Source organism: Enhydra lutris, unplaced genomic scaffold (genome assembly GCF_002288905.1).
Source record: "Enhydra lutris kenyoni isolate GAN:26980312 unplaced genomic scaffold, ASM228890v2 scaffoldscaffold82, whole genome shotgun sequence".
In the NCBI taxonomy this organism is placed as follows: Eukaryota; Metazoa; Chordata; class Mammalia; order Carnivora; family Mustelidae; genus Enhydra; species Enhydra lutris.
The window spans coordinates 3,041,723-3,065,714 of record NW_019154166.1 but is presented as its reverse complement, the minus strand read 5'-3'; the positions used below and the strand labels follow the sequence as shown (position 1 = coordinate 3,065,714).

The 23,992-nt window shown below is 56.5% G+C and overlaps 1 protein-coding gene across 2 annotated transcripts in view; it reads left to right on the top strand.

Moving 5' to 3' along the window:
* LOC111161080 (myosin heavy chain 10) overlaps positions 1-23,992 on the top strand; it is a 118,419-nt gene that overhangs the window by 61,926 nt on the left and 32,501 nt on the right. The window contains exons 12-21 of one of the 2 annotated variants that reach the window (XM_022524562.1): positions 356-474; positions 1,043-1,195; positions 4,177-4,350; positions 6,871-7,044; positions 7,316-7,430; positions 11,454-11,516; positions 20,260-20,453; positions 20,549-20,670; positions 22,224-22,293; positions 22,379-22,539. In XM_022524562.1, coding sequence (XP_022380270.1) covers positions 356-474; positions 1,043-1,195; positions 4,177-4,350; positions 6,871-7,044; positions 7,316-7,430; positions 11,454-11,516; positions 20,260-20,453; positions 20,549-20,670; positions 22,224-22,293; positions 22,379-22,539 — 1,345 coding nt within the window. The remainder of the gene's footprint in view (positions 1-355; positions 475-1,042; positions 1,196-4,176; positions 4,351-6,870; positions 7,045-7,315; positions 7,431-11,453; positions 11,517-20,259; positions 20,454-20,548; positions 20,671-22,223; positions 22,294-22,378; positions 22,540-23,992) is intronic. The other variant, XM_022524563.1, reaches the window with a different exon arrangement.

The window sequence follows — 23,992 nt, the reverse complement described above, 5'->3', positions numbered from 1 at the left end:
CAAGTTCTGGCCTGTTGTTCCCTTGCCGGGAGGAGAGGCCCCGTGTTGCCAAATACTGATATTTTTCAAGGAAATCTAGATTTTACAATGAGATCTTCCAGCTTTGACATGTTAAAGAGTCTTAAGCCTGGGCATCCTCCGTGGGTTCCGAGACTCTGGGACTTAGTTAAATGGCCCAGAGTAAGGATCTGCGGCCTGTCTCCGACTGAGTGGGATTCCCTGGAAAGGACGCAGACCCGAACCTTGTCCTTCCCAAAGCCTTGCTCAGCCTGTGTCCAGATAAGGCTTCTTACTGAGCAGGTCGTGACTAGGCCCAGGTGAAGGTTTCGTACTTAGGAGACTTGTCACGCCCTAGTTGCACAGAAGCTCTGCCATCTGCTTGGGATGAACGTGATGGAGTTTACCCGGGCCATCCTCACGCCCCGGATCAAGGTCGGCCGAGACTACGTGCAGAAAGCCCAGACCAAGGAGCAGGTGAGCTCCCGCTGTGGGCAGGCGTCTGTCTGAACGACGCACTGTTGCCTGGAGACCTTCCTGATCGCGGGTGTTCCTTGGTGCCGTGTATTGTCCTGCTCTCGTACCCTTTCCTCTTTTTCAGAAACATTTTTAAGGGACTGTTTAAAAAGCAAATGTGAAATGTCGCCTTTGGGTTCCCCCGGGGAAACCGGTCGTCCGCCTCGGGGGCCCGGCCGTAGTGGGGGTGTGCGGCTCCCCGGCCCCTGTGCGAGTGGCCCAGTTCCAAGATTTTGGGGGTCAGATGCACCTCTTTCGTGGCCGGCTTCTTTCAGATGGGGGCCGATATGCTGCGCAGACCCCCATGGGCCTCGGGAGGGCTTTCTTTATTCCCGGGCACCTTCACCCATCCCCAAAACCGGTTATCGCCAGTTTCATTGTACTGAAACCCCCGGTGCTACGGGAAAGTGACACGGAATTCGGTAGCAAATGCTCTTGGGCTTGGGGAGCCTGTGAAACTCCAGGTGACCCTGGTACTGCGTTGTTGAGATCGCTTCCAGAATTAAAGGTCGGTGTCGTCTAATCATAGGCGGATTTTGCGGTAGAGGCCTTGGCAAAAGCGACATATGAGCGGCTCTTCCGCTGGCTTGTTCACCGGATCAACAAAGCTCTGGATAGGACCAAGCGTCAGGGTGCGTCCTTCATCGGAATCCTGGATATCGCTGGATTCGAGATATTTGAGGTATGTCTCTCAGTCTCTCCGTCTCTCTCGCTCTTTCCTCCCCACCCCCTGCTGTCCTATCTGTTCCTCTTTGAGTCTGTGTTCATGCCCGACCCTGTGACCTTGGTGCAGTCCCCGCCTTTCTAGTCGAGTCAGCAGGGGTGCTGTGAGGAAGAACTGGGGGGCGGAGGGAGAGGGGGCGCTGCTTGAGAAGCAGAGTCCCGGGAGGGGTCTCGGCAGTTAACAGGGGAGGACCCTTGGAGGAGGAGAAGCCCCCAGTATGATGAGAGTGAGCCCAGTGGTCTTGTAGGAGAGAGAATCGCCAAGTGTTAGATACTGCTAGAAAGCCAGCGTGGCTCAGACCACAGCTGCCGGGAGGGACGAGGAGGAACAGAAATGGACGAGGAACCGCGGAACGATCGTGCTCTATGTCCCAGAGATCCGGCCACAGCGTCTGACGGTGCTGTCTGTCTGTCTCACTGTCGCTCTGACTGGGTTCGTCCACACACTCGGCATCCGTCCCTCCCGGGTGTGGAGACCCACGTCTGTGATAGTTTTGCAAGAAGGACAGTAGTTTTGATCTCCTAAAAATGTGTCTCTTGGATGCTCAGGTACAAATACTAAATCGCACACTTTGGGGATCCGTGTTGCCTCTTGGCCGCGACTGGGTGGTGAGCTGTCTTGCTTGAAAAGGAACTTTAAAATGCTTGGTCTCTCCCAATGAGATCTGAATGTTAGCGGTCCAAGCAGTCTTACCCGCTGAGCTGCCACCGGGAGAGACTGCACGGATAGGGACTGATCTGTTTAAAAAAAAAAAAAAAAAAAAAAAAAACCAACTTGAGAAATCGTGGACGGTGGCCCGCTACATGTCACATTAAAAAAAAAAAAAAAAAATCTGTCGCTTTCCCCTATACAAACAGTCCGGAGATACAATGAAAGAAAAGATCCCCAGTGCCGACTGCAACAAAAACATGAGATTCTGAAGAACCCATCTAAGAAGAAATAGGCACAGTTTAGCAGAAGGCGCCCTCCCAGTGCTCCCGTGAGAAACAGAAGAACAAACGGGAAATCATGCCTTGTTCTCGGATGGGAAAAGCCTGCACCATAAAGGTGTGAATTTCCTCCACCTTATCTCTCAATATGTGTTCAAAACTCGTGGATGGGCATTTTTGACAAATGAATTAATGAAAAATAATAGTAAAATTCTAGAAAATGAAAAGGATATTAAAAAGATAGAAAACACGGTAAAACTGCAGGACTTGAAAAAGGGCAGTTTTGACCTATGAATAGACAGTAGAAAAATATAAAAAAGCTAGAAATGCAGGATTATTTAGCAAGCGTTCTTTGTCCTGGGGAGAGAACGGAAAAGGCCTCAATGTCCACCGTTCGGAAACTGAGTCACTGAATCCCAGCATCTCCATACAGCAAAGTACCGATCTGTGGAAAGACATCAAGACGCAGTGACAAATTTAAAGTCAAGGTGACACGCACACATGTGGGTGCACAGACCTCTCTGGAAGGGTCTGGAGAAGCAGGCGACGTGAGACCTCTCAACACAGCTCTTCGTCCGTCTGTCCTTCTGTGCCGTGCGTTACTACCGTGGGAATGGATGATAGAAAAATGCCGTTGGCGGCTCCATGGGAAAGAAGTAGAAACGTCCTTTTTGACGAAGTGCCATGCCACAGAACTGCCCGGGCCAAACCGGGCGGTCAGATTTCCCATCCTCGATGCACGCGCCTCCGCGTGAGTCGGCCCCAGCGGGCCGGCCTCTGTCCCCAGACCACGCTGCTGTTCGCAGACTGTCCGCCCTCCAAGCACAACCTCATTGGGAAACAGGAGAGCACCCCGAGGAGGGAGGGTTGGAACAGCTTTCGCAGACTCTAAATCCGTTCCTCGGAGATGGATTACACGTTCCCTAACTGAAGATCCCTTTTTCTAATGAAAGACGTTATTCATGGGCACCTGCTACGCGGGGACAGCGTGGAGGAGGGAACGAAGGTTGAGAACTTCTAATACGTAAGGTGATTGCTTGTGAAAGTTAGACCCCTCCAGCCCTCCAGCCTTCCACCCTTCTGCCTCTCCACCCCTCTACCCCTGCACCCCTTCTCCCCTGCACCCTCCCACCCCTCCACCCTTCTGCCTCTCCACCCCTCTACCCCTGCACCCCTCCTCCCCTGCACCCTCCCACCTCTCCAGCCCTCCACCCCTCCACCTTTCCCCATTCCAGCCCTCCACCCCATCAGCAGCCTAGTAGAGAAGTGGGCAGAGTTGACAGGAGGAAACAGCAGCGTCTGTCGCACGGGGAAGCTGCTCGGGCTGAGGGCAGCACCCTAGCATCGTTTGTGCGGAAGTACAGTGAACACAGCAGGCTGAATGGAGAAATGGCGATGTATGTACACGTCTCCAGGCTCACCGCCCTGAGTGTGGTCATCCACTGTCACCACCCAGCAGGGACACTGCTAAGGGAAGGGAACGCGTGGAGAGGCAGCCTGGAGCCTCCCACGTGCAGAGGGCTCGTGTGGGGCCTGAGTAGGATCTCAGCAGCCACCCCTGAGGCCAAGAGGACTTTCCTGCAGCGGCCGCAGAGCCTGTGGCTGAGGAGAAAGGGGACAGGAAGCGCGCCACGGTCTCCCTGCTCCCTGATGAGGGCTGCATGCCCCACGCGGCCTCTTGCTTTTCCTCCCTTTTCCCTCTTCTTTCCTCGATTCTTCCTTTGCTTCTGTCCCGAACCATTCAGCAGCAGGCACAGGGCTGTCGTACGCGTAGGTCACGCGCATCGCGCCCCGAGCTCAGGGCCTTCGGTTTCCCTCCTCGGCTTGTGTCGCTGACGTCCCCGGCACGTGTCGCTGATGTCCCCGGCACGTGTCGCTGATGTCCCCGGCCTGGGCGGGGACTGCCAATCGCGCGGGGTGGGTGCCGTGACTGAGTGCGTGGCGGGCGACCTGCGGGTTCCCCGGAGGCTGACGGGTCCCGTTCTCGCCCTGCCCGGTGGCCACCCGCAGCTGAACTCGTTCGAGCAGCTGTGCATCAACTACACCAACGAGAAGCTGCAGCAGCTGTTCAACCACACCATGTTCGTGCTGGAGCAGGAGGAGTACCAGCGCGAGGGCATCGAGTGGAGCTTCATCGACTTCGGCCTCGACCTACAGCCCTGCATCGACCTCATCGAGAGACCCGTAAGGCCGCGGCCCCGCGCGGGGCTTCCGGGCACTGCCGCCGCTCATCCCCCAAGTGGTCTTGTCTTAAGTAGGCTCCACGCCCAGCGTGGGGCTCGAACCCACAACCCCGAGATTAAGAGTCACTTTCTCTGCCGACAGAGCCAGCCCCTAGCCCCCGCCCCGGCCAAATCAGTCTTAAGACAGTTTTTTAACGTAAATGATGTAGGAAGGTGATACTTTAATAAAAAGAGCTATTTAAAAAGCAAGCAGGCAGCCAGGCAGGCCCTCCTTCAGCCCTTGTGTGTGGGAGCCTGCTGCTTGTAGACCGCTGGCGAGGCACCCTCCCCGACCCCTCCCTGCTCAGCCCCCCTACCCCCACTACACCCACCTGCCAGGGCTACACAGGCCGCCGCCCTTGGCCAGGAGCAGGACATGGCATCCAGACTCATTTTTCACATCACTATCCTTGGGAGCATAAAGCTGTTCTTATTTTGGCAGTGTTTTGGTTTTTTCTTTCTTTTTTTTTTTTTTCCCTAATTTGAAGTTTTGGGGGTTTTTTGGGCACATGTTTTTTGTTTTTGTTTTTTTAAGTTGAGAGAGAGAGAGCAGGGGGGCAGCAGAGGGGGAGGGAGAAGCAGACTCCCCATTGAGCAGGGAGCCCGACTCAGGACTCAATCCCGGGACCCTGAGGTATGACCTGAGCCAAAGGCAGACACTTCACTGGGCAGGTGCCCCTGGGCAGGTGTACTTTTTACAGCAGTCTTAGCAAGCATCAGGCATTCTTTCCCCTTTGGTTTAGTGTTAACGCAAAAATACATAGGACTGAGGAGCCTGGGGGACTCAGTCACTAAGCACCTGCCTTCAGCTACAGGTCATGATCCCAGGGTTCTGGGATTGAGTCCTGCATCAGGCTCCCTGCTCAGTGGGGAGCCTGCTTCTCCCTCTCCCTCTGTTTCTCTCTCTCAAATAAAACCTTTAAAAAAAAAAAAAGAAAGAAATACATCGGACCACGTAGAACTTATTCACTTATGATCCCAAGCAAATATTAACGACTTGGCTCTATTTCCTGGAGGTCAGGAAGGGAAGCTCAACAAGGCACTTACAGACCTGTCCCCCACACCCCCATACAGCCTGCAGCCTCAGATAGACACCTTGTCCCAGACTTCCAGCTCTGTAGAAATTCCCAGCGAAAGGAGACACGGTAACACAGCTGACACTGAAGGATGAAGTAGCAAAAATGCAAAGACCCAACTGGGGACGTTCATAATGATGCTGTCACCGAGCCGTTTAGAAAAGGTTAAATTACATTCGGGATCCTATTTCAGAACTTAAGAATATTTTCATTGGAAGGTATTAAAATGTAAGAACCGTGCTAGAAAGACGGATGAGCCCTCATTAGTGTGAGTACGGATCTTCAGAGTCCGGTGAGCGGGGCCCATTGAGTGACCTACCTCTCTAATCTCGGCGGCTTGGCGGGCACCTAGTCCTGCCCACCTCTGATCATCGCTCTTTAAGCTGCTCTAAGCCCGTGGGTTGTAGGTGGAGGAGCCCTCGAGCAGTTGGCTGCTGGTGGCTCATCGCAGGGACCCCACCCCCACCCCCACCCCCGCAGCTTCTGCCTGCTGGTGTGCAGTGCGCCATGGCCTTCCGGCTGATGGTCCTGGTGACTCCTGACCATCAGGAGTGTTAAGCAACGTTTGTATAGAGCTGGCCTTTCCCTAGTGGACGCCAAGGCCGCATGAGCTCAAGAAGACGGCCGGTTTCATAGGCGCACCCGGAGGCTTGTCCCACCGACTGGCCGTACTTATGGGGTGACTGTGAGGGCTGACCCAGATGCAGTGACCTAGTCCGTGACAATTTAACTGTTTGTGTCGCTGTCACGCGTCCCCGACTTGCCTCCAAAAGGGAAGTCCCGGCACTGGCTCTGCGCCCTTTTTCTGTATCGAGCGGTAACTCGCGGGCCCTGCGGTCCAGTGGCCTAGGCCCAATTCACCAGTGTCCACGTGCTCTCAAGTCTGCCACCTGCTCACACATCCTGGTCCTCCCGGACAGGGACGTCGGGCCCTCCCCACCCCCTGTGGCACAGGTCCACTTTCTCCCATGCTTTCTGGGACTTTCTGCAGGGACCCAGCCCCACAAAACTAAACAGCCTGGCTCGCAAGTGTCAGCCAGAATAAATCCGGACGATCAGCTGATGGATCCTCCCCCCAACTTTCATATTCTCTCCTGGATTGTGGTTCCACTGTTGGCCAAGCATGAGGGGACGCGTCTTATTTTATGGTCTCTTAAACAGGAACTGCCATCACTTAGGGTGTAAGGTGTTGGAAGCATTCCACCCAGTTGAGGGGTGCATTTATTCTGGTTTTCTTTCATTTTAAAAAATTCCCCTTTCTCATGCGCCCCCCCCGCCAGCAACCACACTTTGTTCTGGTAGAGGTTTTAGGGTCCTGTCCCCGGCCAGCCCCTGAATGCTGTCAGCGTCCCGCTCTGTGGCCCCAGCTCCTGGCCCTTGCTTCAGTGGCTGCCTCTCGTCACCAGGCGAACCCCCCCGGCGTGCTGGCCCTTCTGGATGAAGAGTGCTGGTTCCCGAAGGCCACGGACAAAACCTTCGTGGAGAAGCTGGTTCAGGAGCAAGGCTCCCACTCCAAGTTCCAGAAGCCGCGGCAGCTGAAGGACAAAGCGGACTTCTGCATCATACACTACGCGGGCAAGGTACGGGCCGCGCCGGCAGATCCTGCCGTGTCCCAGAGGCTGGGGACGGCCGTGCGGAGATGCGTGCGTGCGCGTGCACAATCCCGCCCTGCCGTGTGCGTGTGCGAGGCCTCCGTGCCGTGAGCGTGCCGTGCGCAAGCCCGCCGTGCCGTGCGCGTGCCCGGCACATGTCCCCAGCGTCGCCCGGCCGGCCGGCGGGCCCGCGAGCGTTCTGGCGGAAGGCTGAAAGCGTTCCCTGTGTGCGTTTGTGTGTGTGCCCGCCGCCCGCCAGGTGGACTACAAGGCGGACGAGTGGCTGATGAAGAACATGGACCCGCTGAACGACAACGTGGCCACCCTCCTGCACCAGTCGTCGGACAGATTCGTGGCGGAGCTTTGGAAGGACGGTAAGGACGCGCCCCCATCTGCAGTGACGCCTGCCCGGGAGCTTTGCCGGTTACGGCTTCTAGGTGGTTCGTCCACGTAGATCTGTGTCCGCAGACTTTACTGGAAAACTGGCTCTCCCTAGAGCAGGGCTGCCGCTAGACCCAGTCCCCACCTGGTACCCCACCTGGATCCCCCGACCCTGCCTTCTCGGTCAGACGCTGCGGGAGGTGGGGACCGTTCTAGGGACCATCTAGGGCCCGGCTGGGCTGCGCTCCTGGGCTGCCAGACACGGGGCCAGAGAAGCCCCTCCACAGCTTGCTGTGTGGCTCAGCTGAGCCGCGTCTGCCCCGGGCAGGCCCTCTGCTCGCACATGGAGCGGCCACTGAATAAATTCGAGAACCCCGCGCAGAGATGAGCTCTTCTTTCCACCAGCCCCCGTAGTGGTTTCCTTTACACGAGCCTCAGCTGCACGGTCTGGCCGTTTGGTCACAGACTGGAAGGTTTGCTAGGACCAGAAGAACAACAGCCAGGAGTCCACACACAGCGGGAGGCCGTGCCTCCTGGGGTTTGCGCTCGCTGCAGCGTCATCCTGGTCGTGTCCCCTTCGCGTGGCCTCAGGCCACCCGGGCTCTCAGCCCTGAATCTGCCCCTGCGTCCATCCCGGGCCAGGGCTCTTTGGGAGCCTGACTCACTTCTGCTTTTCCCGTAGCATCTGTGGGACCTTGTGACCTAGTCATCTCCTCAGAGGTAGAAAGAAGCCCAGGAAGGGAAAAGAGAAGGGGTGAGGGCTGTGGAGGCAGAAGGATAGAGCAGAGGGAGTGCTGAGAACGTGAGGAGGGCAAAGGGCTGCCCGAGTCAAGAGCGGTCGTGCGCACCTGCTGGGCCGGCAGGGGAGATGGCACAGCACATGGGGGTCCTAGGAAGGATGGTCCGCTGAGACCCTAGAAGGAGGGACTCGGGGGAAGGCTAGGTAATCTTTGTGCCTTCGGACAAGAGTCTCCAACCAGATGCCGCATGTCCCCTGTCAGCATGCTGAGCCGGGCAGTTGAGGGGGCTGCCTGAGCTCTGGGCAGAGCAGCTGGTGGCAGCTGGATACATGAGGGCCCCCGAGCCCATCACTAGGAAGCGGTGGCATGGGGATGTGAGATGTGAACCAGAGTGGACAAGACCACTCAGCACCGGTTGGCACGGGGCCCACAGTGCCAGACAGTGTGAGGGGGGAGCATGCGAGGGACAGGTCCCCTTCACCACAACCCTGGCAGGCACCGTGCCACTCGTGGAGCCCTGGGCCCTCCCTTCCACCTGGTGCTCCAGTCAGACCTTGGAGCACAGGAAAGAAAATGCGCACGAGCTGTTGAGTCCCGCAGTGGCTGGGACGGGTGCCCCACGGTGGGGCGGAATGAGCCTTCAGAGATGTGCATTAGAGGAAGGGTGGCCCTCTGGCCCGGGGAGCTGAGGCAGTTGGTCGTGGACGCGGAGTTAGTCGCCCGGTCCTTGAAGGATGACGGTTTGTTGAGTCGCGAAGCCTGGCGTTGACCGAGCACGTCCCAGGTGCCAGGCGGGGTCCCGGCGTGGACTTGGGAACACACGTGGCCAAGGGGGAGCAGGCGTCCATGAACGAGCTGCTGCAAAGCGGGGAGCCTTTTCCGAAGTGAGGATGGCTCGGAGGGAGGGCCCGAGCCACAGGATGAGTGAGCCCAGGGTGGCGGCGGGGAGCCCAGTGCGGGTTGGGAGCTAGGGGGTCCGGCCAGGCTGGAGAGGCCCGCCTGCTAGTCACGCCGCAGCAGGTGTGTGAGCCATGCCGGTGCCCTGGGCAGCGCGGAAGGTGGACAGGCAGCGGTCGGTGGGCTGGGTCGGGGCAAAGGGCCTAGAAGTGGGGGGCCAAGTGCGAGGTGGCTGAGAGAGAGGCCGTGGGTGTGGAAGAAATGCCCATGGAGCAGGGGACAGAGGAAGCCTGAAAAGTGGATTCTCTCTTCGTTGTGCGTGAGAGCAGAAGCAGGTACTGGAGGAAAAAAGGGTCATTATTACCAAAGGGATGAGATCCTGGACTAACATGCTGGTTTTGATGTGGTTGAACCACTCTGATTGCTTTTTTAAATTCTTCATCAAAATTGATGCTGTGGGAAAGCCCTGACCCATTGGCATGAGGCCATCTGGCCTCCGTCTCACCGTGGTCGTGACATGTGTGGTCCATTGAGGGGCGATGCGGGATGTGCCTCTGGTCCCCCCCGAGCTGGCCTCCCAGCGGGAGACTCAGGACACCCCAGTAGGACAGGCAAGCCTCTGTCTCGGCCCCCCACTTCCTTCCCGGCCTTCCTCCTTCAATCAATCCCTCTCCGTTGCCGCCATGCCTCACCAGAGGAGCCCGCGACCATGGCGGGCTGGCAGCCTTCTGAGGGTGAGATGGGGTGGGCATGGGCCGCAGGGGTCCATGCCCACCATGTAGCCCAGGTGAGCTATCTGACAGGTGGGACCGCATCAGGAGCGTCCCTGACCTGCCTTCCCGTGCTTTCCATGTCCACAGAGACCCTGCATTACTGACTCGCTTACAGAACAGCCGGCGGCCTCACAGGCTCCCCCGGTGCTGGCCCGAGCCCCGTGTGTCAGACCCCCCGCACAGTAGTGCTTGAATGGCCTGGACTTGCTACAGGGAGCCGCTGGGGGGCTAGTGTGGCCCCTTTGTCCGTACCTGCCCCCAGCGTGACTGGGCCATGCTGGCCTCTGCTCTGGGAAAATCCCACAGGCTTGCTACCACGGGCAGAAGTCCCGTTGGCTTAGGTGGTCTGTTCCCTCGTCTGAATGACAGGATCGTGGAGAAGGGGGCCCAGGGCGATCTGCCTGGTTTGCGGGACCGTGTATTGTGTTTGGAGAGTCAGTGGCAGGCACAGAGTGTGGCCAGGGGTCTAGGGAGAAAGTTCACCATGGCTCAGTCTTGGGATAAGGCCAGGCCTTAGGAAAAGACAATAACCCGGGAAGAACACCTCTTTATTTTTCGCTCTTTGTAGCCACATCAGTGCAGAAGCAGGAAATGACAGGTTGACCAGGAGAGTAGGCTGCGTGGATATAACTTGCCTGCGAAGGCACAGTCCCCAGGGTATAAAACATTTTGTGTTAAAACAGACTCTGAGGGTTTTGACAGAGTCCTCTCAAGACCCAGCCAGGACCATTAAGATTTTTGGTGGCAGCCCTGCCCTAGAGATTCATAGTGCCCTACTTTTTGCTAAAAGATGTTCTGGGATTTCTCTACCAGCTGCACAGACTCCTTGACGCGCCCTGGGGCTTATCTGGGGGAGGGGAAGCTAACAATTGCATTTTCATGTAAAAGTGCCTCCTCAGGTATGTTCATGGGTAAAGGGTATAATCATTCAAGTGTCACCTGATGGTTTACAGTTTTTTTAACATTTTGTTGCAACAGAATTTGAATTTTATTTTCCTTAAAGTTAGTTACCTGTTACTAATTTCTTTTTTTCCTTTTTTTTTTTAAATTAACGTATAATGTATTATTTCTTTCATGGTTTTGGGTTTTTTTTCCAATTAACATATAATGTATTTTTGTTTCTAATTTCTACTTGAAGTAAATTACATTGCCACAATTTTTATTGGACGCCCGAGTGGACAGCAGTGTGAATTTGGACAGTAAAAGCCACTAACGTATGCACTAGAGTGCCCCAGCTTGCTCAGTCTCGTCCTGATGTGCTACTTGCGAGATAATTTTATGAAGGACAACGCCAGGAGCACCTGAGCACCCTTAAATTTCCTCCTGGGTTTTCAGGGGGCGGGAGATCACAGAGCATGGATTCGAACCCATGCTCACACGTGCTGTGGGGAGGGCTCTTCTGAGTCCGCGTAAGATGACTCAGTCAGGACGTGTGTCCAAGCGTGCGCAGTTCTCTGCGCGGTAATGTCGCACGGGCTCTGCCCCCCGACTCGCGAGGGTCGCAGCCCGACTGCAGAGCTGACTTGTGATGTCCACTGTCTCTCACACTAACCGACGTGTTTGTGTATCTGCTCTTCTGTCCTGTTTTGCTGTGTCTCTGCTGTAGAGATTCAGAATATTCAGAGAGCTTCTTTCTATGACAGTGTTTCTGGTCTTCATGAGCCACCAGGTGAATGTACAAAGCCTGTAGGTCTTCCAAGCACATAAGCCCCCAGGAGGAGCTCGCGGGGAGGGGGGCGGGGGGGCTGCAGGGTGGCCGGGAGGGGCCCGGGGTAGGCTGGGCGGGGGTGTGGGGGGCTGGTTCCTGGGTTTCTGTTTTTGTTTCGCTCATAGACCTGCATGAGCCTTTCATTTCATGCTCACTCCCCTTGTGCTCCGAGGTGGCTGTTTGAGTGCGTCCACAATCGAATCGCTCCCTCATACACATCGCTTCTTCTCTTCCGCACTCACAGCACCGCTTACTGAAGGGCAACGTCGCTACCTTTGCCAGTGGTGCCGTTTTGATACACGGGCCTCGAAGGGAATGCTGGGAACGGATGTGCGGAAGGAAGGTCTCCCGTGTCTCTGGGTCTCCTTTACATTTTCGAGGCCAAGGAATTCCAGGGAGGGGTGGTTTCTTGCTTGGGAGAGCAGATAATTCCGCCTTCTCTCCCGTGTTGGTCTCTTCGTGCTAGCTTTGGTTTGGAACGTGGGTGGGTATCGAGTCATGTAGCTTTTTGTTTGGAACTTGAGATCGTGAGTCGATCCGCAAGGCTCAGAGGTGCAGGTGTGGGTCAAATTCGGACCCTGAACCCGAAATTGAGCCCCGCACGACGGAGCCTTGTGGTCTGAGGCCCTAGCCCCGTTGTTAAATACGGCCTGCACACGGCTAGAGGCCCCCTGAAAGCCCAACCTTAGAAAGAATGTAAGAAAGAATGTATCAGTCAGTTTGATAATGGTGTAGTGAAATTGTCAGGGCGTGACGTTCAGAGACAAAGTCAGATTCATCAGACAAAATTTCCTTTCTGACTTTTGGAACCCAGTAATGCTGAGACTTCAGACTATCCCAAGACTTCTTTAGGAATAAGAGGAGCGTGCCCGTCTCCACCCAACTACCGCCCCCCCCCCCCGCCTCGGTTCTAGGCCTCGTCCTGGGGAGGAAGCGTGTTGGGAGCGCTGGGGGCCGAGATGCAGGTGGGATGACGCCAGGGAGGGTCCCACGAGCTGGAGCGCACGTCGCACAGAAGCCCGAGGAAGAACTCGTGACTCACACCCCCGTGGCCCTCAGGAGTCCAGCCCGGATCGAGGATGTGGGGACAGGGACAGACAAGTAGGCAGGAGTTTTCAACCAAGGGGCTGCCGGAGATGTGTGCTTTGTTTTGAGTCCGCGCTGGCTCTGTTCGACTTTCTCCCAAAATAGAGTGCCCTCTTTAAACTAATCGCTGGGACTCTTGGATGTCTGACCTCTTAAGAGCGCTCCAGATGGAGCTCTTGGAGAGCAGGAACGGGCCAATGTAGGCTCGCCGTCAGTTCCCCGGCACTGGCACGAAATCGGTGCTCCAGAAGGAAGCAGTTGAGTGAGGGACCCGGAGGGTGGGCGTCCCACAGCCAGTTCTCAGCTCCGTCCAGCACCCCCATGGTGGCCCTCGCCTCTCCCGAGGCGCAGGGGCTCTTTCCCCACGACGTGGAGCAGGTGTGTTTCTGCACCTGCAGCACATGTGAGCCCCTCCTGGATGACGTCATTCGGGCAGGCCACCAGCTCCTTGATCTTCCTGACCTCACTTTGCCAGAGGTGTCCTCTCTTGAGTGATTTGGCTGAATAAGTGTCCGGGCTCCGTCTCTCCTTCTTACAAGGTCTTCCACCCACTGTGGCTACGTCTGGTCTCCAGCAAACGGTCTTCCTCCTCAGTGTGCGCTTAGGGAGTCCAGCCCCAGAAAGGCGTAGCCAGCGTTAAACGAAGACGTGGGGCTTTAGTATGTGCACTGAATTCTCTGAAGACGGCGGAGGAAGAGGTTTCTAGGTGTCCAGACTGTGAACCTGTTGTCTTAGGTGCAGCGATAACTCAGTGCGTGTCCCTCTGGACGTGAGGGCGCGGAGCTCGTGTGACCCTATGCTTCCGAGCTCCCGCGGAGTCTTAGGGATGGAGCTGGGAGGCCGTGCAGGCTCTGAGGACAAGGGTGAGAGGCGGAAGGAAAGACGGGCTTCCAGAAGCATCAGAGGACAAGTGTGCGAGAGGAAGGAATCCCCAGAGAGGGAATAGGGAGTCGTTCACATTTCTACTGTAAGCCAGAGGTCTGTTTTCTTCCAGATCTGCTTTGAAAGCCCAGACTTTCTGAACTAAACCAGCAATGAGCCGGCGAGGAGGGATCGTAACCTCAAAATTGTAGGCAGTGTGTTTGGGCCACCAGGGCGTGGGACGACAGGCGCGGTGTATGCACCACAGCGTGGCTGTGTGTCCTTGGCTGTGACCCAGCCCTGCACCTGCCATGTCCTTCTGAACCGCCACAAGTGCGAGGTGGCCCCTGACAGCTCTGGAAGGCTGGGTTCCACCAGAGAAAGCAAGAGAAGTACCCGGAGCCGGTCCCAGCAGTTACTGGAGGACACCCCTCCCACCAGCCCTGCTCCTTTCCAGTCTGCCGCGGAAGCGCCCTTGAACGCAGGAGCCCAGTTCACTTGGACAGGCGCAGCTGGGAGGGGCTGGCCGGCATGCAGGAGGGCTTCGTGTCTGTCACGGGCTCCTGGGGCGGGGGGGTCTCCCTTCATCTCTTATGTCCACTGAGCTCTTCCCTTCCTCCTTGTCACAGTTCAGGGGGAAGCTTCCCCTTAGCCATGCTTCCGACCGAGAGGACAATGTTCTGGTTTCAAAAACGCTGAACTGGTCCTTTTTGGGTCCAGGAAGTCACGAAAGAAGGTTCCACGTAGAACCGGGTAGCAGAACTGATAAGATGGCAGTCTTCAGTCTTGTAAGTCCTTCCCACCGGTCATGATCTCTGCTGGTTTAGAACCTGGGGGGCGGCTCGGACGCGGTGTGTGCGGAGCTAAACGGCACGGAGGTTTCGCAGCGGATGGAGTGTTGTGCGGAAAATTCTTGTCCTGGTTTGTTTTTGTCTTTAATCTTGAGTCTTAATGAATGCTGGGAGCGCCAGGAGAAGCAGCCCCCGGGTTTTGCTGCTGGAGTCCCTGAGGTCACGTGGGGACCGTGACACTTGCTGGAGGGCTGTGAGCGGCGCACCTCCCAGTGTGAGTGTGAGCCTGCCTCTGGCTGCGGCTGTGTGGCTGCTGCCCTAATAACGAAAACCAGAAAATCAGCAACTGTGTCCTTGGCGGTGAGTTGGTGCAAGTCCCCCAGGTTCCCCGAGCCCCAGGACCAAGCTGAGGTGCAGGTGTGCCGAGCTGCCCGGCGTCCTCGGGAAGTAAGGAGAAGAGTTCCAGAGCCGAAGGAGGACGCTGAGAATCACATGCTCCCTGTCGACCTGTGGACTTGCTCGAATTTTTCTAAGAATTTCTAGACGTTCCGGAACCACAAGCAGGTTGGTCGCCCTGCCCAGGAGTGGAAGCAGCGCCCTCGTGTTGTTACCACGCAGCGGGGATATGTGGAGTCCGTAGCGCTTCCGTATTTCCCCACGTGTGCTCACCTGCTGGCGACATTTCTGTATGCCAGAGTAGAACTGTCTTGACTTGCTTACGTGAGTCCTGAAAACGTGCTGCGTGTCTGACCCAGTGCCAGATCCTAGAGGCCTTTGTAGGAATATTCGATGCAGTTTTCATTCATCATCTGGCTGTTAAAACGAACATTCAGATAAGTCTGTCCCCCTTTTTTGGTTCCTACCAAAAAGTGTCCGAAGAAGCGGCTTAAATACGGTGGTGCGATGCGGTAGCTCTAGTGATTTGGCCCATGCAGATGAGAGGAACATGAAAAATCTCGCAGAGCTCTTGTACCCTGAGCCTGGCCCCTAGACGAGAGCGGCCAAGCCTTCTGGCACTAAACAGTAGCGTTCCTCGGTAAAAAAAACAAAACACCGTTTGTAGCCGTTTTATGAGACCAGTGATTACAAATTGCATTTTTCTTCTGAATCTAACTGTGCCCTTATGGGGGTTAGGTCTGCGGGGCTCATCTGATTGGTCACTGTCCGCTTAAGTTTTCTTAGACGAATGACTTGGCGTGAGATACTCAAGTTCTCTCAGGCTCGTGGGCTACCAGATAATGTATCCTGCCCACCAGCAATGCTCGCCCGGCTTCTCTGACACGGCAGATGGGGAATTGGCAGTGGGGGCAGCAGACCAAGCCCTCAGTTACCCCAAGCCACGGGCTCTGCAGCCCTGGGAGGAGGAAGTAGCTGTAGCAGGTCGCATTTCGAGGAGCTGCATTAGAATCTCACCTTTGCATTTTCTGCCTTTCTCTGTACCTGCTTTTGCCACTTTCAAGACGAAACTGCTTGTTTTTCTTTTTTCTTTTTTTACGTTTTATTTATTTGAGTAAACTCTACTCCAGTGTGGGGCTCGAACTCAGGACCTCAAGATGGAGAGTTGCACGCTCCACCGACTGAGCCAGCCAGGCGCCCCTCAACAAGAAAATACTCTTTTTATTTATTTGAGAGAGAGGATGTGTGAGCATGGAGGGAGGGGCAGAGGGAGAGGGGGAAGCAGGCTCCCCCTGAGCAGGGAGCCCGATGTGGGGCTCTATCCCAGGACCCTGAGATCATGACCTGAGCTGAAGGCAGAGGCTTCACTGGCTGAGCTACCCAGGTGCCCCAAGAAAATATTCTTTTTAAATAGAGGTTTTTCTGGGCCTTGGAGTGAAATCCTATATTACTAGTGTGGCTTCGATCATTTAATGAAGTTCTCAAAGTGTCTTTTACCCACAACATAATTTTGCTCATTGTTAGAACTGAACCCTCGTTTAGATTTTTATTTTTTTAATTAAAGATTTTATTTATTTGACAGAGATCACAAGTAGGCAGAGAGAGAGAGGAAGGGAAGCAGGCTCCCCGCTGAGCAGAGAGCCCGATGCAGGGCTCCATCCCAGGACCCTGGGATCATGACCCGAGCTGAAGGCAGAGGCTTTAACCCACTGAGCCACCCAGGTGCCCCTCGTTTAGATTTTTAAACAAAAAAGGCTGAAAGTCCAAAGCGTTAATGTTTTCAAAATCCAAATACCTCATTTTGGGTTCCCTTATTTTGAGGATCAGGTTCCTTGTGATGGGATTTCCATTTTTGGTGTAAACAGCAGCCCAGGCTCGGGGCTGCGGGCTGAGTCACCAGCCGACAGCATGGGGAAGGACCTCCCTCACACAGCACCCCTCCTTCTTGGCCTTGGGGGTAACTCGTTCTCGTGGGTGACCTCACCGAGGGGAGGTTATCACGTGGCTCCTGCATGCCGGGCACCATGTGGAGGCCAAGATTGGAAAGCAGAAGACATGGTCTGAGTTGGTGGTTGGAGGAGTCCAGAGACCGCAGGCCACGGCTCTTAGGGGCCTGTGTGCACGTGCCCGGTGCTGGAGAGCTGTCCCCAGGGGACCCCCAGGCATCGGGAACACACAGTGCAGGGGGCATTGTCCCGGGATCTGGCCTTGGCAATCTGAAGCCCAGAGGAGGGAGGGGCCCCCCGAGTCTGGACGCCGGGTGGACACGGGGGCCTCAAAAGAGGTAGCTGGGTCACGGAGTAGGGATTTAAAAGCCAACACGTGTTTGCCAGGATGGCTGGAAAGAGGGGCGGGTGTTCAGAGCAGGGAGAAAAGGACGAGACCTGAGGGTCTGGTGTCTGAGAAAACGCACCCAGTTTGTAGATGGAACTGCCGGGGAGGGCAGAGTGGCCGGGGGGGTCCCTTCATGGAGTTCTAGAACATTCTTCAGGCACCTCACATCTGTCTGAGCTCAGTCACGGTGGCTCCGTTTACCCAGGAAGCGACTGAGACTTGGAGCAGCTCGTGAGGGCAGGGGTCCCTGGCTCAGGACCGAGCTCTGCATCGCCGGCTGCACTCCAGACCAGGGGATGTGGACCACGCCCTACAAGCTGCAGGAGATGTGGAAGGGTCTGGAGTATGGGAATAAAGAACCTGTTCCGTTGGGTCTCCCAGAAAGACCTGTTACTCATGACCCTGGAACCAGAGGTGTCCTTGGAAGGAAGAGCATGGTGGCTCAGGGAGAGGAGGAAGGAGCAGGTTGGACGGCACTGCAGGGGAGGAACCTGGGGGACGGCTGAGAGCCCACACGAGGGCCATGGAACCGAGGGACGGATGGAAGACGTTTGGGGGCTTGGCTTGACCAGTTTTCGCAAGTGGCTGGTGTAGGGCAGTCAAGGCACTCTTCCCAGTCTCTGGCCTCTATACCCCTTCCGGGGGAGGCACAGGAGGCAGACCCAGGTGGACGGTGAGGCAGAGAACAGGCTCTCCACTGTAGGACTTTGACCTCCTGCCCTTCCTTCTTCCCGCTCCTTCTCCCCGCTTCTCCCGTCTGGCTCTTCCTCTGTCCCCAGCTTGGTCCCAGGCCTCTGTCCCTCGCCATTCACCCTGAGCTGGCCCATCTGGTCCGGTGACTGCTCTCCGAGTCGGCAGCTCCCACATCCGCCTTCCTAGTGCAGTCCTTTCTTCTTAGCAACAGGCTAGAACGTTCTGGTGTGTTACGTGCTCCAAATGTAGAGGATTTGGAGTCTCTCTTCCTGCTCATAACAATCACTTCTCCCCCATCTGGCAGCGGCACCCCCAGCCACTCTGCTGCTCAAGCCAGCACCCTGGGACTTATTCTTGACGCGTCTGTCGTATTTTCCACGTCAGCTTAATCATCAGAGCGAGTCAGTCCTCCCACGGGGAGATGTCTCGCATCTCCTCTCTCCCTCTCCTGTGCGATCACTGCTTCCGCTCCCCTCATCTCACCCGGAGCCTGGACTGGCACAGTGTCCCGTCTCCAGTGATCCCTCCACAACCGGTCCTGTGCCCTGCAGCCGGCCTGGGTGCCCCACGCCTCCCCGAGTGTCGTGCATCCTTGGCACGGGCTGCTGTCAGTCCTGCCCTTGCTCTTTCCATGCTGTTTCCGCCGCCTGGAACGATCTTCTCTACACGGGCTCATCCCCGTTGGGCAGTAAATAGAGCTTCTCCGGAGAGATCTCTGACCCCGTCTCTTTCACAGCATCTTTTCTCTCCGTGAGGTTCTTGCTGTCGGTAATTGTCACCGTATTCAGCATTTGCTGTGTTGATTCACCAACACACGCGATAGACCAGATGCAGACGTCACACTGGGCACTTAGGAATGTGCAAAGGCAGAGGCGCTCTGGTGCTGGGTCGTCAGGTAAAGCTGGTTCAAGTCGCAAAGGAGAGGCCCCCGGACGAGAATGTACCTTGAGAAAAGCAGGGCAAGTAGCATGTGCCTCTCCTCGTGGCTGCCTTACCGCAGAAGGGTTTCAGGGCCTGGCGGAGTTTGGGGGTCCAGAGGAGAAGCCAGGGGTAGAGAGAGGCTGGCCCCACAAGCAGACGCACCCAGGTCAGGCCAGCACTGGGTGCTGTCTGCTGCTGGCCATGGGCCTGTCCTTGCCTGCGTGGCATCAGGCTGGGGGAGGAGGGCGGACTGGAAGCCAGTCAGGTGCCCAGGGAGCGGGAACTTGTGGAGGGCATGAGGAGTACCAAGTGTGTGAACTTTTCTGGAAGGAAGCTTGGCACGGAGGAGACCGAGAAGTGGGCAGACCCAAGGACAAGGGAAGTTCGTGGTCTGGTGGCGCGTGCAGGGGTGGGGCTGGGCTGTCTTCTGCCGGAACAAGTGAGGAGCGACAGGTTGGAGGCACAGGAAGGAATGGCAAATGGCAGCCTCTGAGGTAGATGGTGGCCTGCCTTGGGGGCACAGGCAGGAGGAGCCTTGACCCCCCACCCAAGTCCGGTGGCTCTGCTTCGCCAGCGTTGTAGGACAGGGTGTGTGCATGGGGCTGGAGGCGAAGCCCATTGTGTCCCTGGCTTGCATTGAAGGCCTGCCCCATGGGCTCGGGGACCTCCCTCCAGGGTTGAGGTGTCCTGTTCTCTGAGAGCCTCGCTGGGAGTGGAGACGCGAGCAAGGTTTTGCTCACAAAGTTCTTCCCCAGGGCTGGATCCCTACGTGCTGCCTGTCCGGGGGACAAACCGCACACACGGAGGTGGCTGTTAGAACTGGCCGGGAATCAACGTGGAGCGTTGAGCAGATACTTGCGTGATTTTCCTGTCCTTCACGGCTGTTTTAAGAGAGGGCACGTTCTGCACGCAATGCCCCACGAGGCAGCTGTGCGCATGGTCCCACTCGGAAGGGTCAGGGCCGAGTGGGTCCCGGGCCACGTCCACGCTGCCCCCAGAGTGAGGTGTCCCGAGCAGTCTCACCACCTCCAGGAGGTCGTCCGCAGTGAGCATCCGTCGTGCCTAGAGGATGGAGCTGGTGTGCACCCGTCCCTCCTCCAGGCTTTCCTGCCTTTGTTCCTGAAACCTGAGTGATTAGAATAAAAGTCTGGTGACGGAGGAGAGAGGACCCTGGTCCCTCCCCCTGGCCCCCACCACCCACCGGAGCCTCTTCCTTAAGGGGCTCTGCTCGGTGCAGGCGCGTGTGTACGCAGGCCGCTTCCCACCCTGAGACCTGTCCCCGTGTCCCTTTGTGTATCAGTAATGCCCGTGGCGACCCTGCCTTTCCTGCGCGCTGGTACGCGACACAGGCAGGCCGTTCCCAGAGCCCGTGCGTCCGTGAGCACAGCGCAGCGGGAGGCCTCTGCTGGCGGGGGGTTCGGAGCGCCCAGTACCCTGTCATGGGGGCGTGTGGCTGTGGGTCCCACGGCTTGTGCGGTGTCTTCGCTGACTGCCTCACCTCCCTGCGGCACCTCCTCTCATCCGCCCCACAAAGCTTGTGCTGCCGCACTATCGCTGTGTCTCCTGCTCCCACCAGAGAGTCCCGGGGACCTTACTTCCCGTCCCTTTCTTTTTCCCCCCAGTGGACCGCATCGTGGGTCTGGACCAGGTGACAGGCATGACGGAGACGGCCTTCGGCTCTGCCTACAAAACCAAGAAGGGCATGTTCCGGACCGTCGGGCAGCTGTACAAGGAGTCTCTTGCCAAGCTGATGGCGACGCTGCGGAACACGAACCCCAACTTCGTGCGCTGCATCATCCCGAATCACGAGAAGCGGGTGCGTGTCCCACCGGGTGCCTGCGGCTCTTTCCGGCTGACCCGGGTCGGGCCACGGCGACTCAGGGGTCCGACTGTTGTTTGCTTGGTTGTCAGGCTGGAAAACTGGACCCACACCTGGTGCTGGACCAGCTTCGCTGCAACGGGGTGCTGGAGGGGATCCGGATCTGCCGCCAGGGCTTCCCCAACCGGATCGTCTTCCAGGAGTTCCGGCAGAGGTACCGCCGACTTTGACCTTGTTCCTGGGTGTTTTCAGAGCTGCTCCTGATAACCTCCGGGGAGCTCACGGGGAAGACCGTTTCCTCGCTTCCGGATAGTTCCGGTTGCCTTTTCGCGTAGGAAAGGGATGATGATGATTATCATTATTGTCGCTATGACCGTGTCGCTGGCCAAGACTGTCAGGCGCCATCTTTGTACAGAGGCCGCTGAGGGTGTGTGGCAGGGGAGCTCCCGGCGGTGGGAGCTGGACCTCCGAGCCGGCCACGCACCCAGGCCCACTTGGGATTTACGTGTGATTATTTTCTCTCCGATTTTTTAAGAATAGGAGTAACGTGTGTGTTCCTTCAGAAAGATTTAAAAACTCAAGTCAGAAGTCAATAAAAGTCATTCAGGAGTGACTTTGAAGACATTTGGGGATGTAGGTGTGTTCGTGTACAAACACGTATGTACGTTTTCCGCCGTGTGCGTGCCCAGGTGGACGCTGGCCATCCTTTTACTAACGCGGGGTGGGGAGGGGAATCAGATAGATTAGAAAAGGATGAAGGGAAAAAGGCGGAAGATCAGCAAAAGTGGTTGCAATAGAAATGAATGAAAACAGGAGAAATTGATTTTTTTATACGTACTGTGTAATTTATGTATCCTTAGGTATTTGTGCCATTTGCTTTTTTCCATTTTTCCCCTGGAAATCACATTTTCAATTCTGACGGCATTGGCTGTTCTATCTTAGAAACGAGTCCGCAGGTCAAGGAAAGGTGCTTTCTGACACCGTTTGGATGGAACCCCTCTGAGAAACGATTCCCTTCTTTAGGGGTTTCGGGAGGCCTTAACCATGGCCCCGCTGTCTGATAAACACGGTAGAATTTCACTTTGTGTTGATAGGAGAAAAAGCACTTTAACTAGCATCCAGAATACGAAGCCGAGTGATAGAGCCAGGACTGTATCATGCCTGTATCATACTATGCCTTAAACACTGTTTTTGGTTTTTTGGGGTTTTTTTTGCTAAAATGTGTTTTTTCTTGCGGTACAACCCACCTGAGTGCCCAGATCTTATATGTACACCCCAGCGAGCACACGCACACGCGGACCAGTGCTGTGCTGACCGTCTCCCTGCTTCCTCCTGTTGTTAGAAGTAGAGGCCTCCAGGCGTTACTCTGTTCCATAGTAAACGCCCACACATGACACAGGGGGCCATGTTCTCCTCGTGTTTTAAAAGTCCTGTGAACATCTGGGGGGAAATGACAAGATTTTTTTACAAACACCATGCCTTGACTCTGCCACACCTTCTGGAACCCGGTGTTTGTCCTTGAGGTCAAGGCGCAGGGGAGCCACCAGGACACCAGTTTGCCTCCTGTTGTAAGAAAGAGAAGCCAGACCTGCAGAAAGTCTCAGGCCATCACCCCATCCTCTGGGATCAGGAGCCTGTCCCGTCCTGACTCTTACGTGACATGATGACCCATCCCATCCTCACCTCTTAGAGAACCCGAACTCATGGTTAGTAGGGGGACGTTCCAACAGATTCTTACAGGAGACTTTTGGGCTGGTTTTCCTACAGGTACGAGATCCTCACTCCCAATGCGATCCCTAAGGGTTTCATGGACGGCAAACAGGCGTGTGAGCGGATGGTAAGCTTTTTGGGGCCTGTCTGCTCTGCAGACCGCCGACAGTCTGTCCCGTGGCCAGGAGTAAACGGTCTCTTTCTCTTTCCAGATCCGGGCTTTAGAACTGGACCCAAACTTGTACAGAATCGGACAGAGCAAGATATTTTTCAGAGCTGGCGTTTTGGCCCACTTGGAGGAAGAAAGGGACCTGAAAATTACCGACATCATTATTTTCTTCCAGGCCGTCTGCCGTGGCTACCTGGCCAGGAAGTAAGTGGGGGTCACAAACGAGATGCTCCTCGAGCACATGCTCCTGCCGAGCGCTGTGGGACACGAGGTCCCCGTCCTGTGGGAATCGTGTCCTCGCGGCAGGGGTGTCCAGGTGCGTGCCTGGATGTCCCATCCGAGGACATGTTGCCCTGAGGAAAGAAACAAGGGGCCGAGGCAGAAGATCAAGGGCTCGGGTGTTCACTTCAGCACGGGTTCTCGGTGAAGGTTGCTCTGAGGTTGTGAGACCCACAGGACACGAAGGTGCTGGCCCTGTGATGGGGGTGGGGGCAGAGCAGCCTTCCAGTGATGGGAGCACGGTGCAGTCTGGAACGTGTCGCCATCCTGTGAGCAGGTGCTGTGGCCCAGTGGGGCAGAAGTGTGGGGAGCATGGCCGGGTAAGCCGGGATTTCCGGGTCACCCAGCTGGCAGAACGGACTAGAGTGGGGCCATCGGGCGGGCTGCGTGGGCAGCTCTGGGGTGATGCCGGGAAGACGGCCCTCCCTGGCCCGAGGAAGGTGATGGAGACCGAGAGTGGTTGCCGGACTCGAGATCTGATCAGAAGGGCCTAGGCCTGGTGATGGGCTTTTCCTCACCTCCTCCCACAGGGGGCCAGGGCTGGGGAAGGAGGTACGGTCTGCTCTCTGGGGCCCTGTGGCTGGCAGCATCTGCCCAGAGGCTTTGGTCCGCAGCGCGGGGCTTGGCCTGCCCGACGACGCCGGGAGGGGTTTCTGCCCCACGAGGTGGACACGGGATTATGAGTCTGTGCCCACACGGAAGGGGACCCCAACTAAGGAGGAGGCGCAGAAACCCCAAGAAGATTGTGACGTTTTCAGTGATTCACGCCAGGACACGTGGGCAAGGAGGAGCAAAAGCCTTGGGAGACAGCAGGGCAACTGTCAACAGAGCCACGGCCCACGGGTGCCTGTGGGGACATGAGGGGCACAGCCGGCTGCCTCCAGGTCGCACTTTGACGGCAACCAGAAACACGGAACTGTCCGAAGCGCGGGGAATGAACTACGTAAGTGGTGAGAGCGTGTGCGGCCTTTTCACTGAAATCTAAGCCCTGTGAGATTCACGTGGAGATCGGTGATCGGAACCAGAGGTCTCATCTCATGGACTCAGAACAGGCGCGCCTGTGTGACTGCTGCAGAAGGGGCGGCTCAGTGCCTGCAGCCCGTTGGTCCCGCGAGGTGTGTGCTGGGCTGGACCTCAGGTTCAGGTCCGGCAGTGAATGAAGGCGTCTCCTCAGAAGAGCCAGCGGAGAGCGGGGAAGCCACAGCATCATGCTGACAGTAGGCAGAGAGACAGGCATGTGCCGGGAGTCCATGAACTTGAGGTCGAGGTGCGGGGGAGCCACCAGGAGATGCGGGAAGAGACAGGTGGCTTTGACACTTGAGCACCAGACGCGGGTCACCGAACCCCGCTGTGAACAGAGCGGGGTGGCACCCTTTGC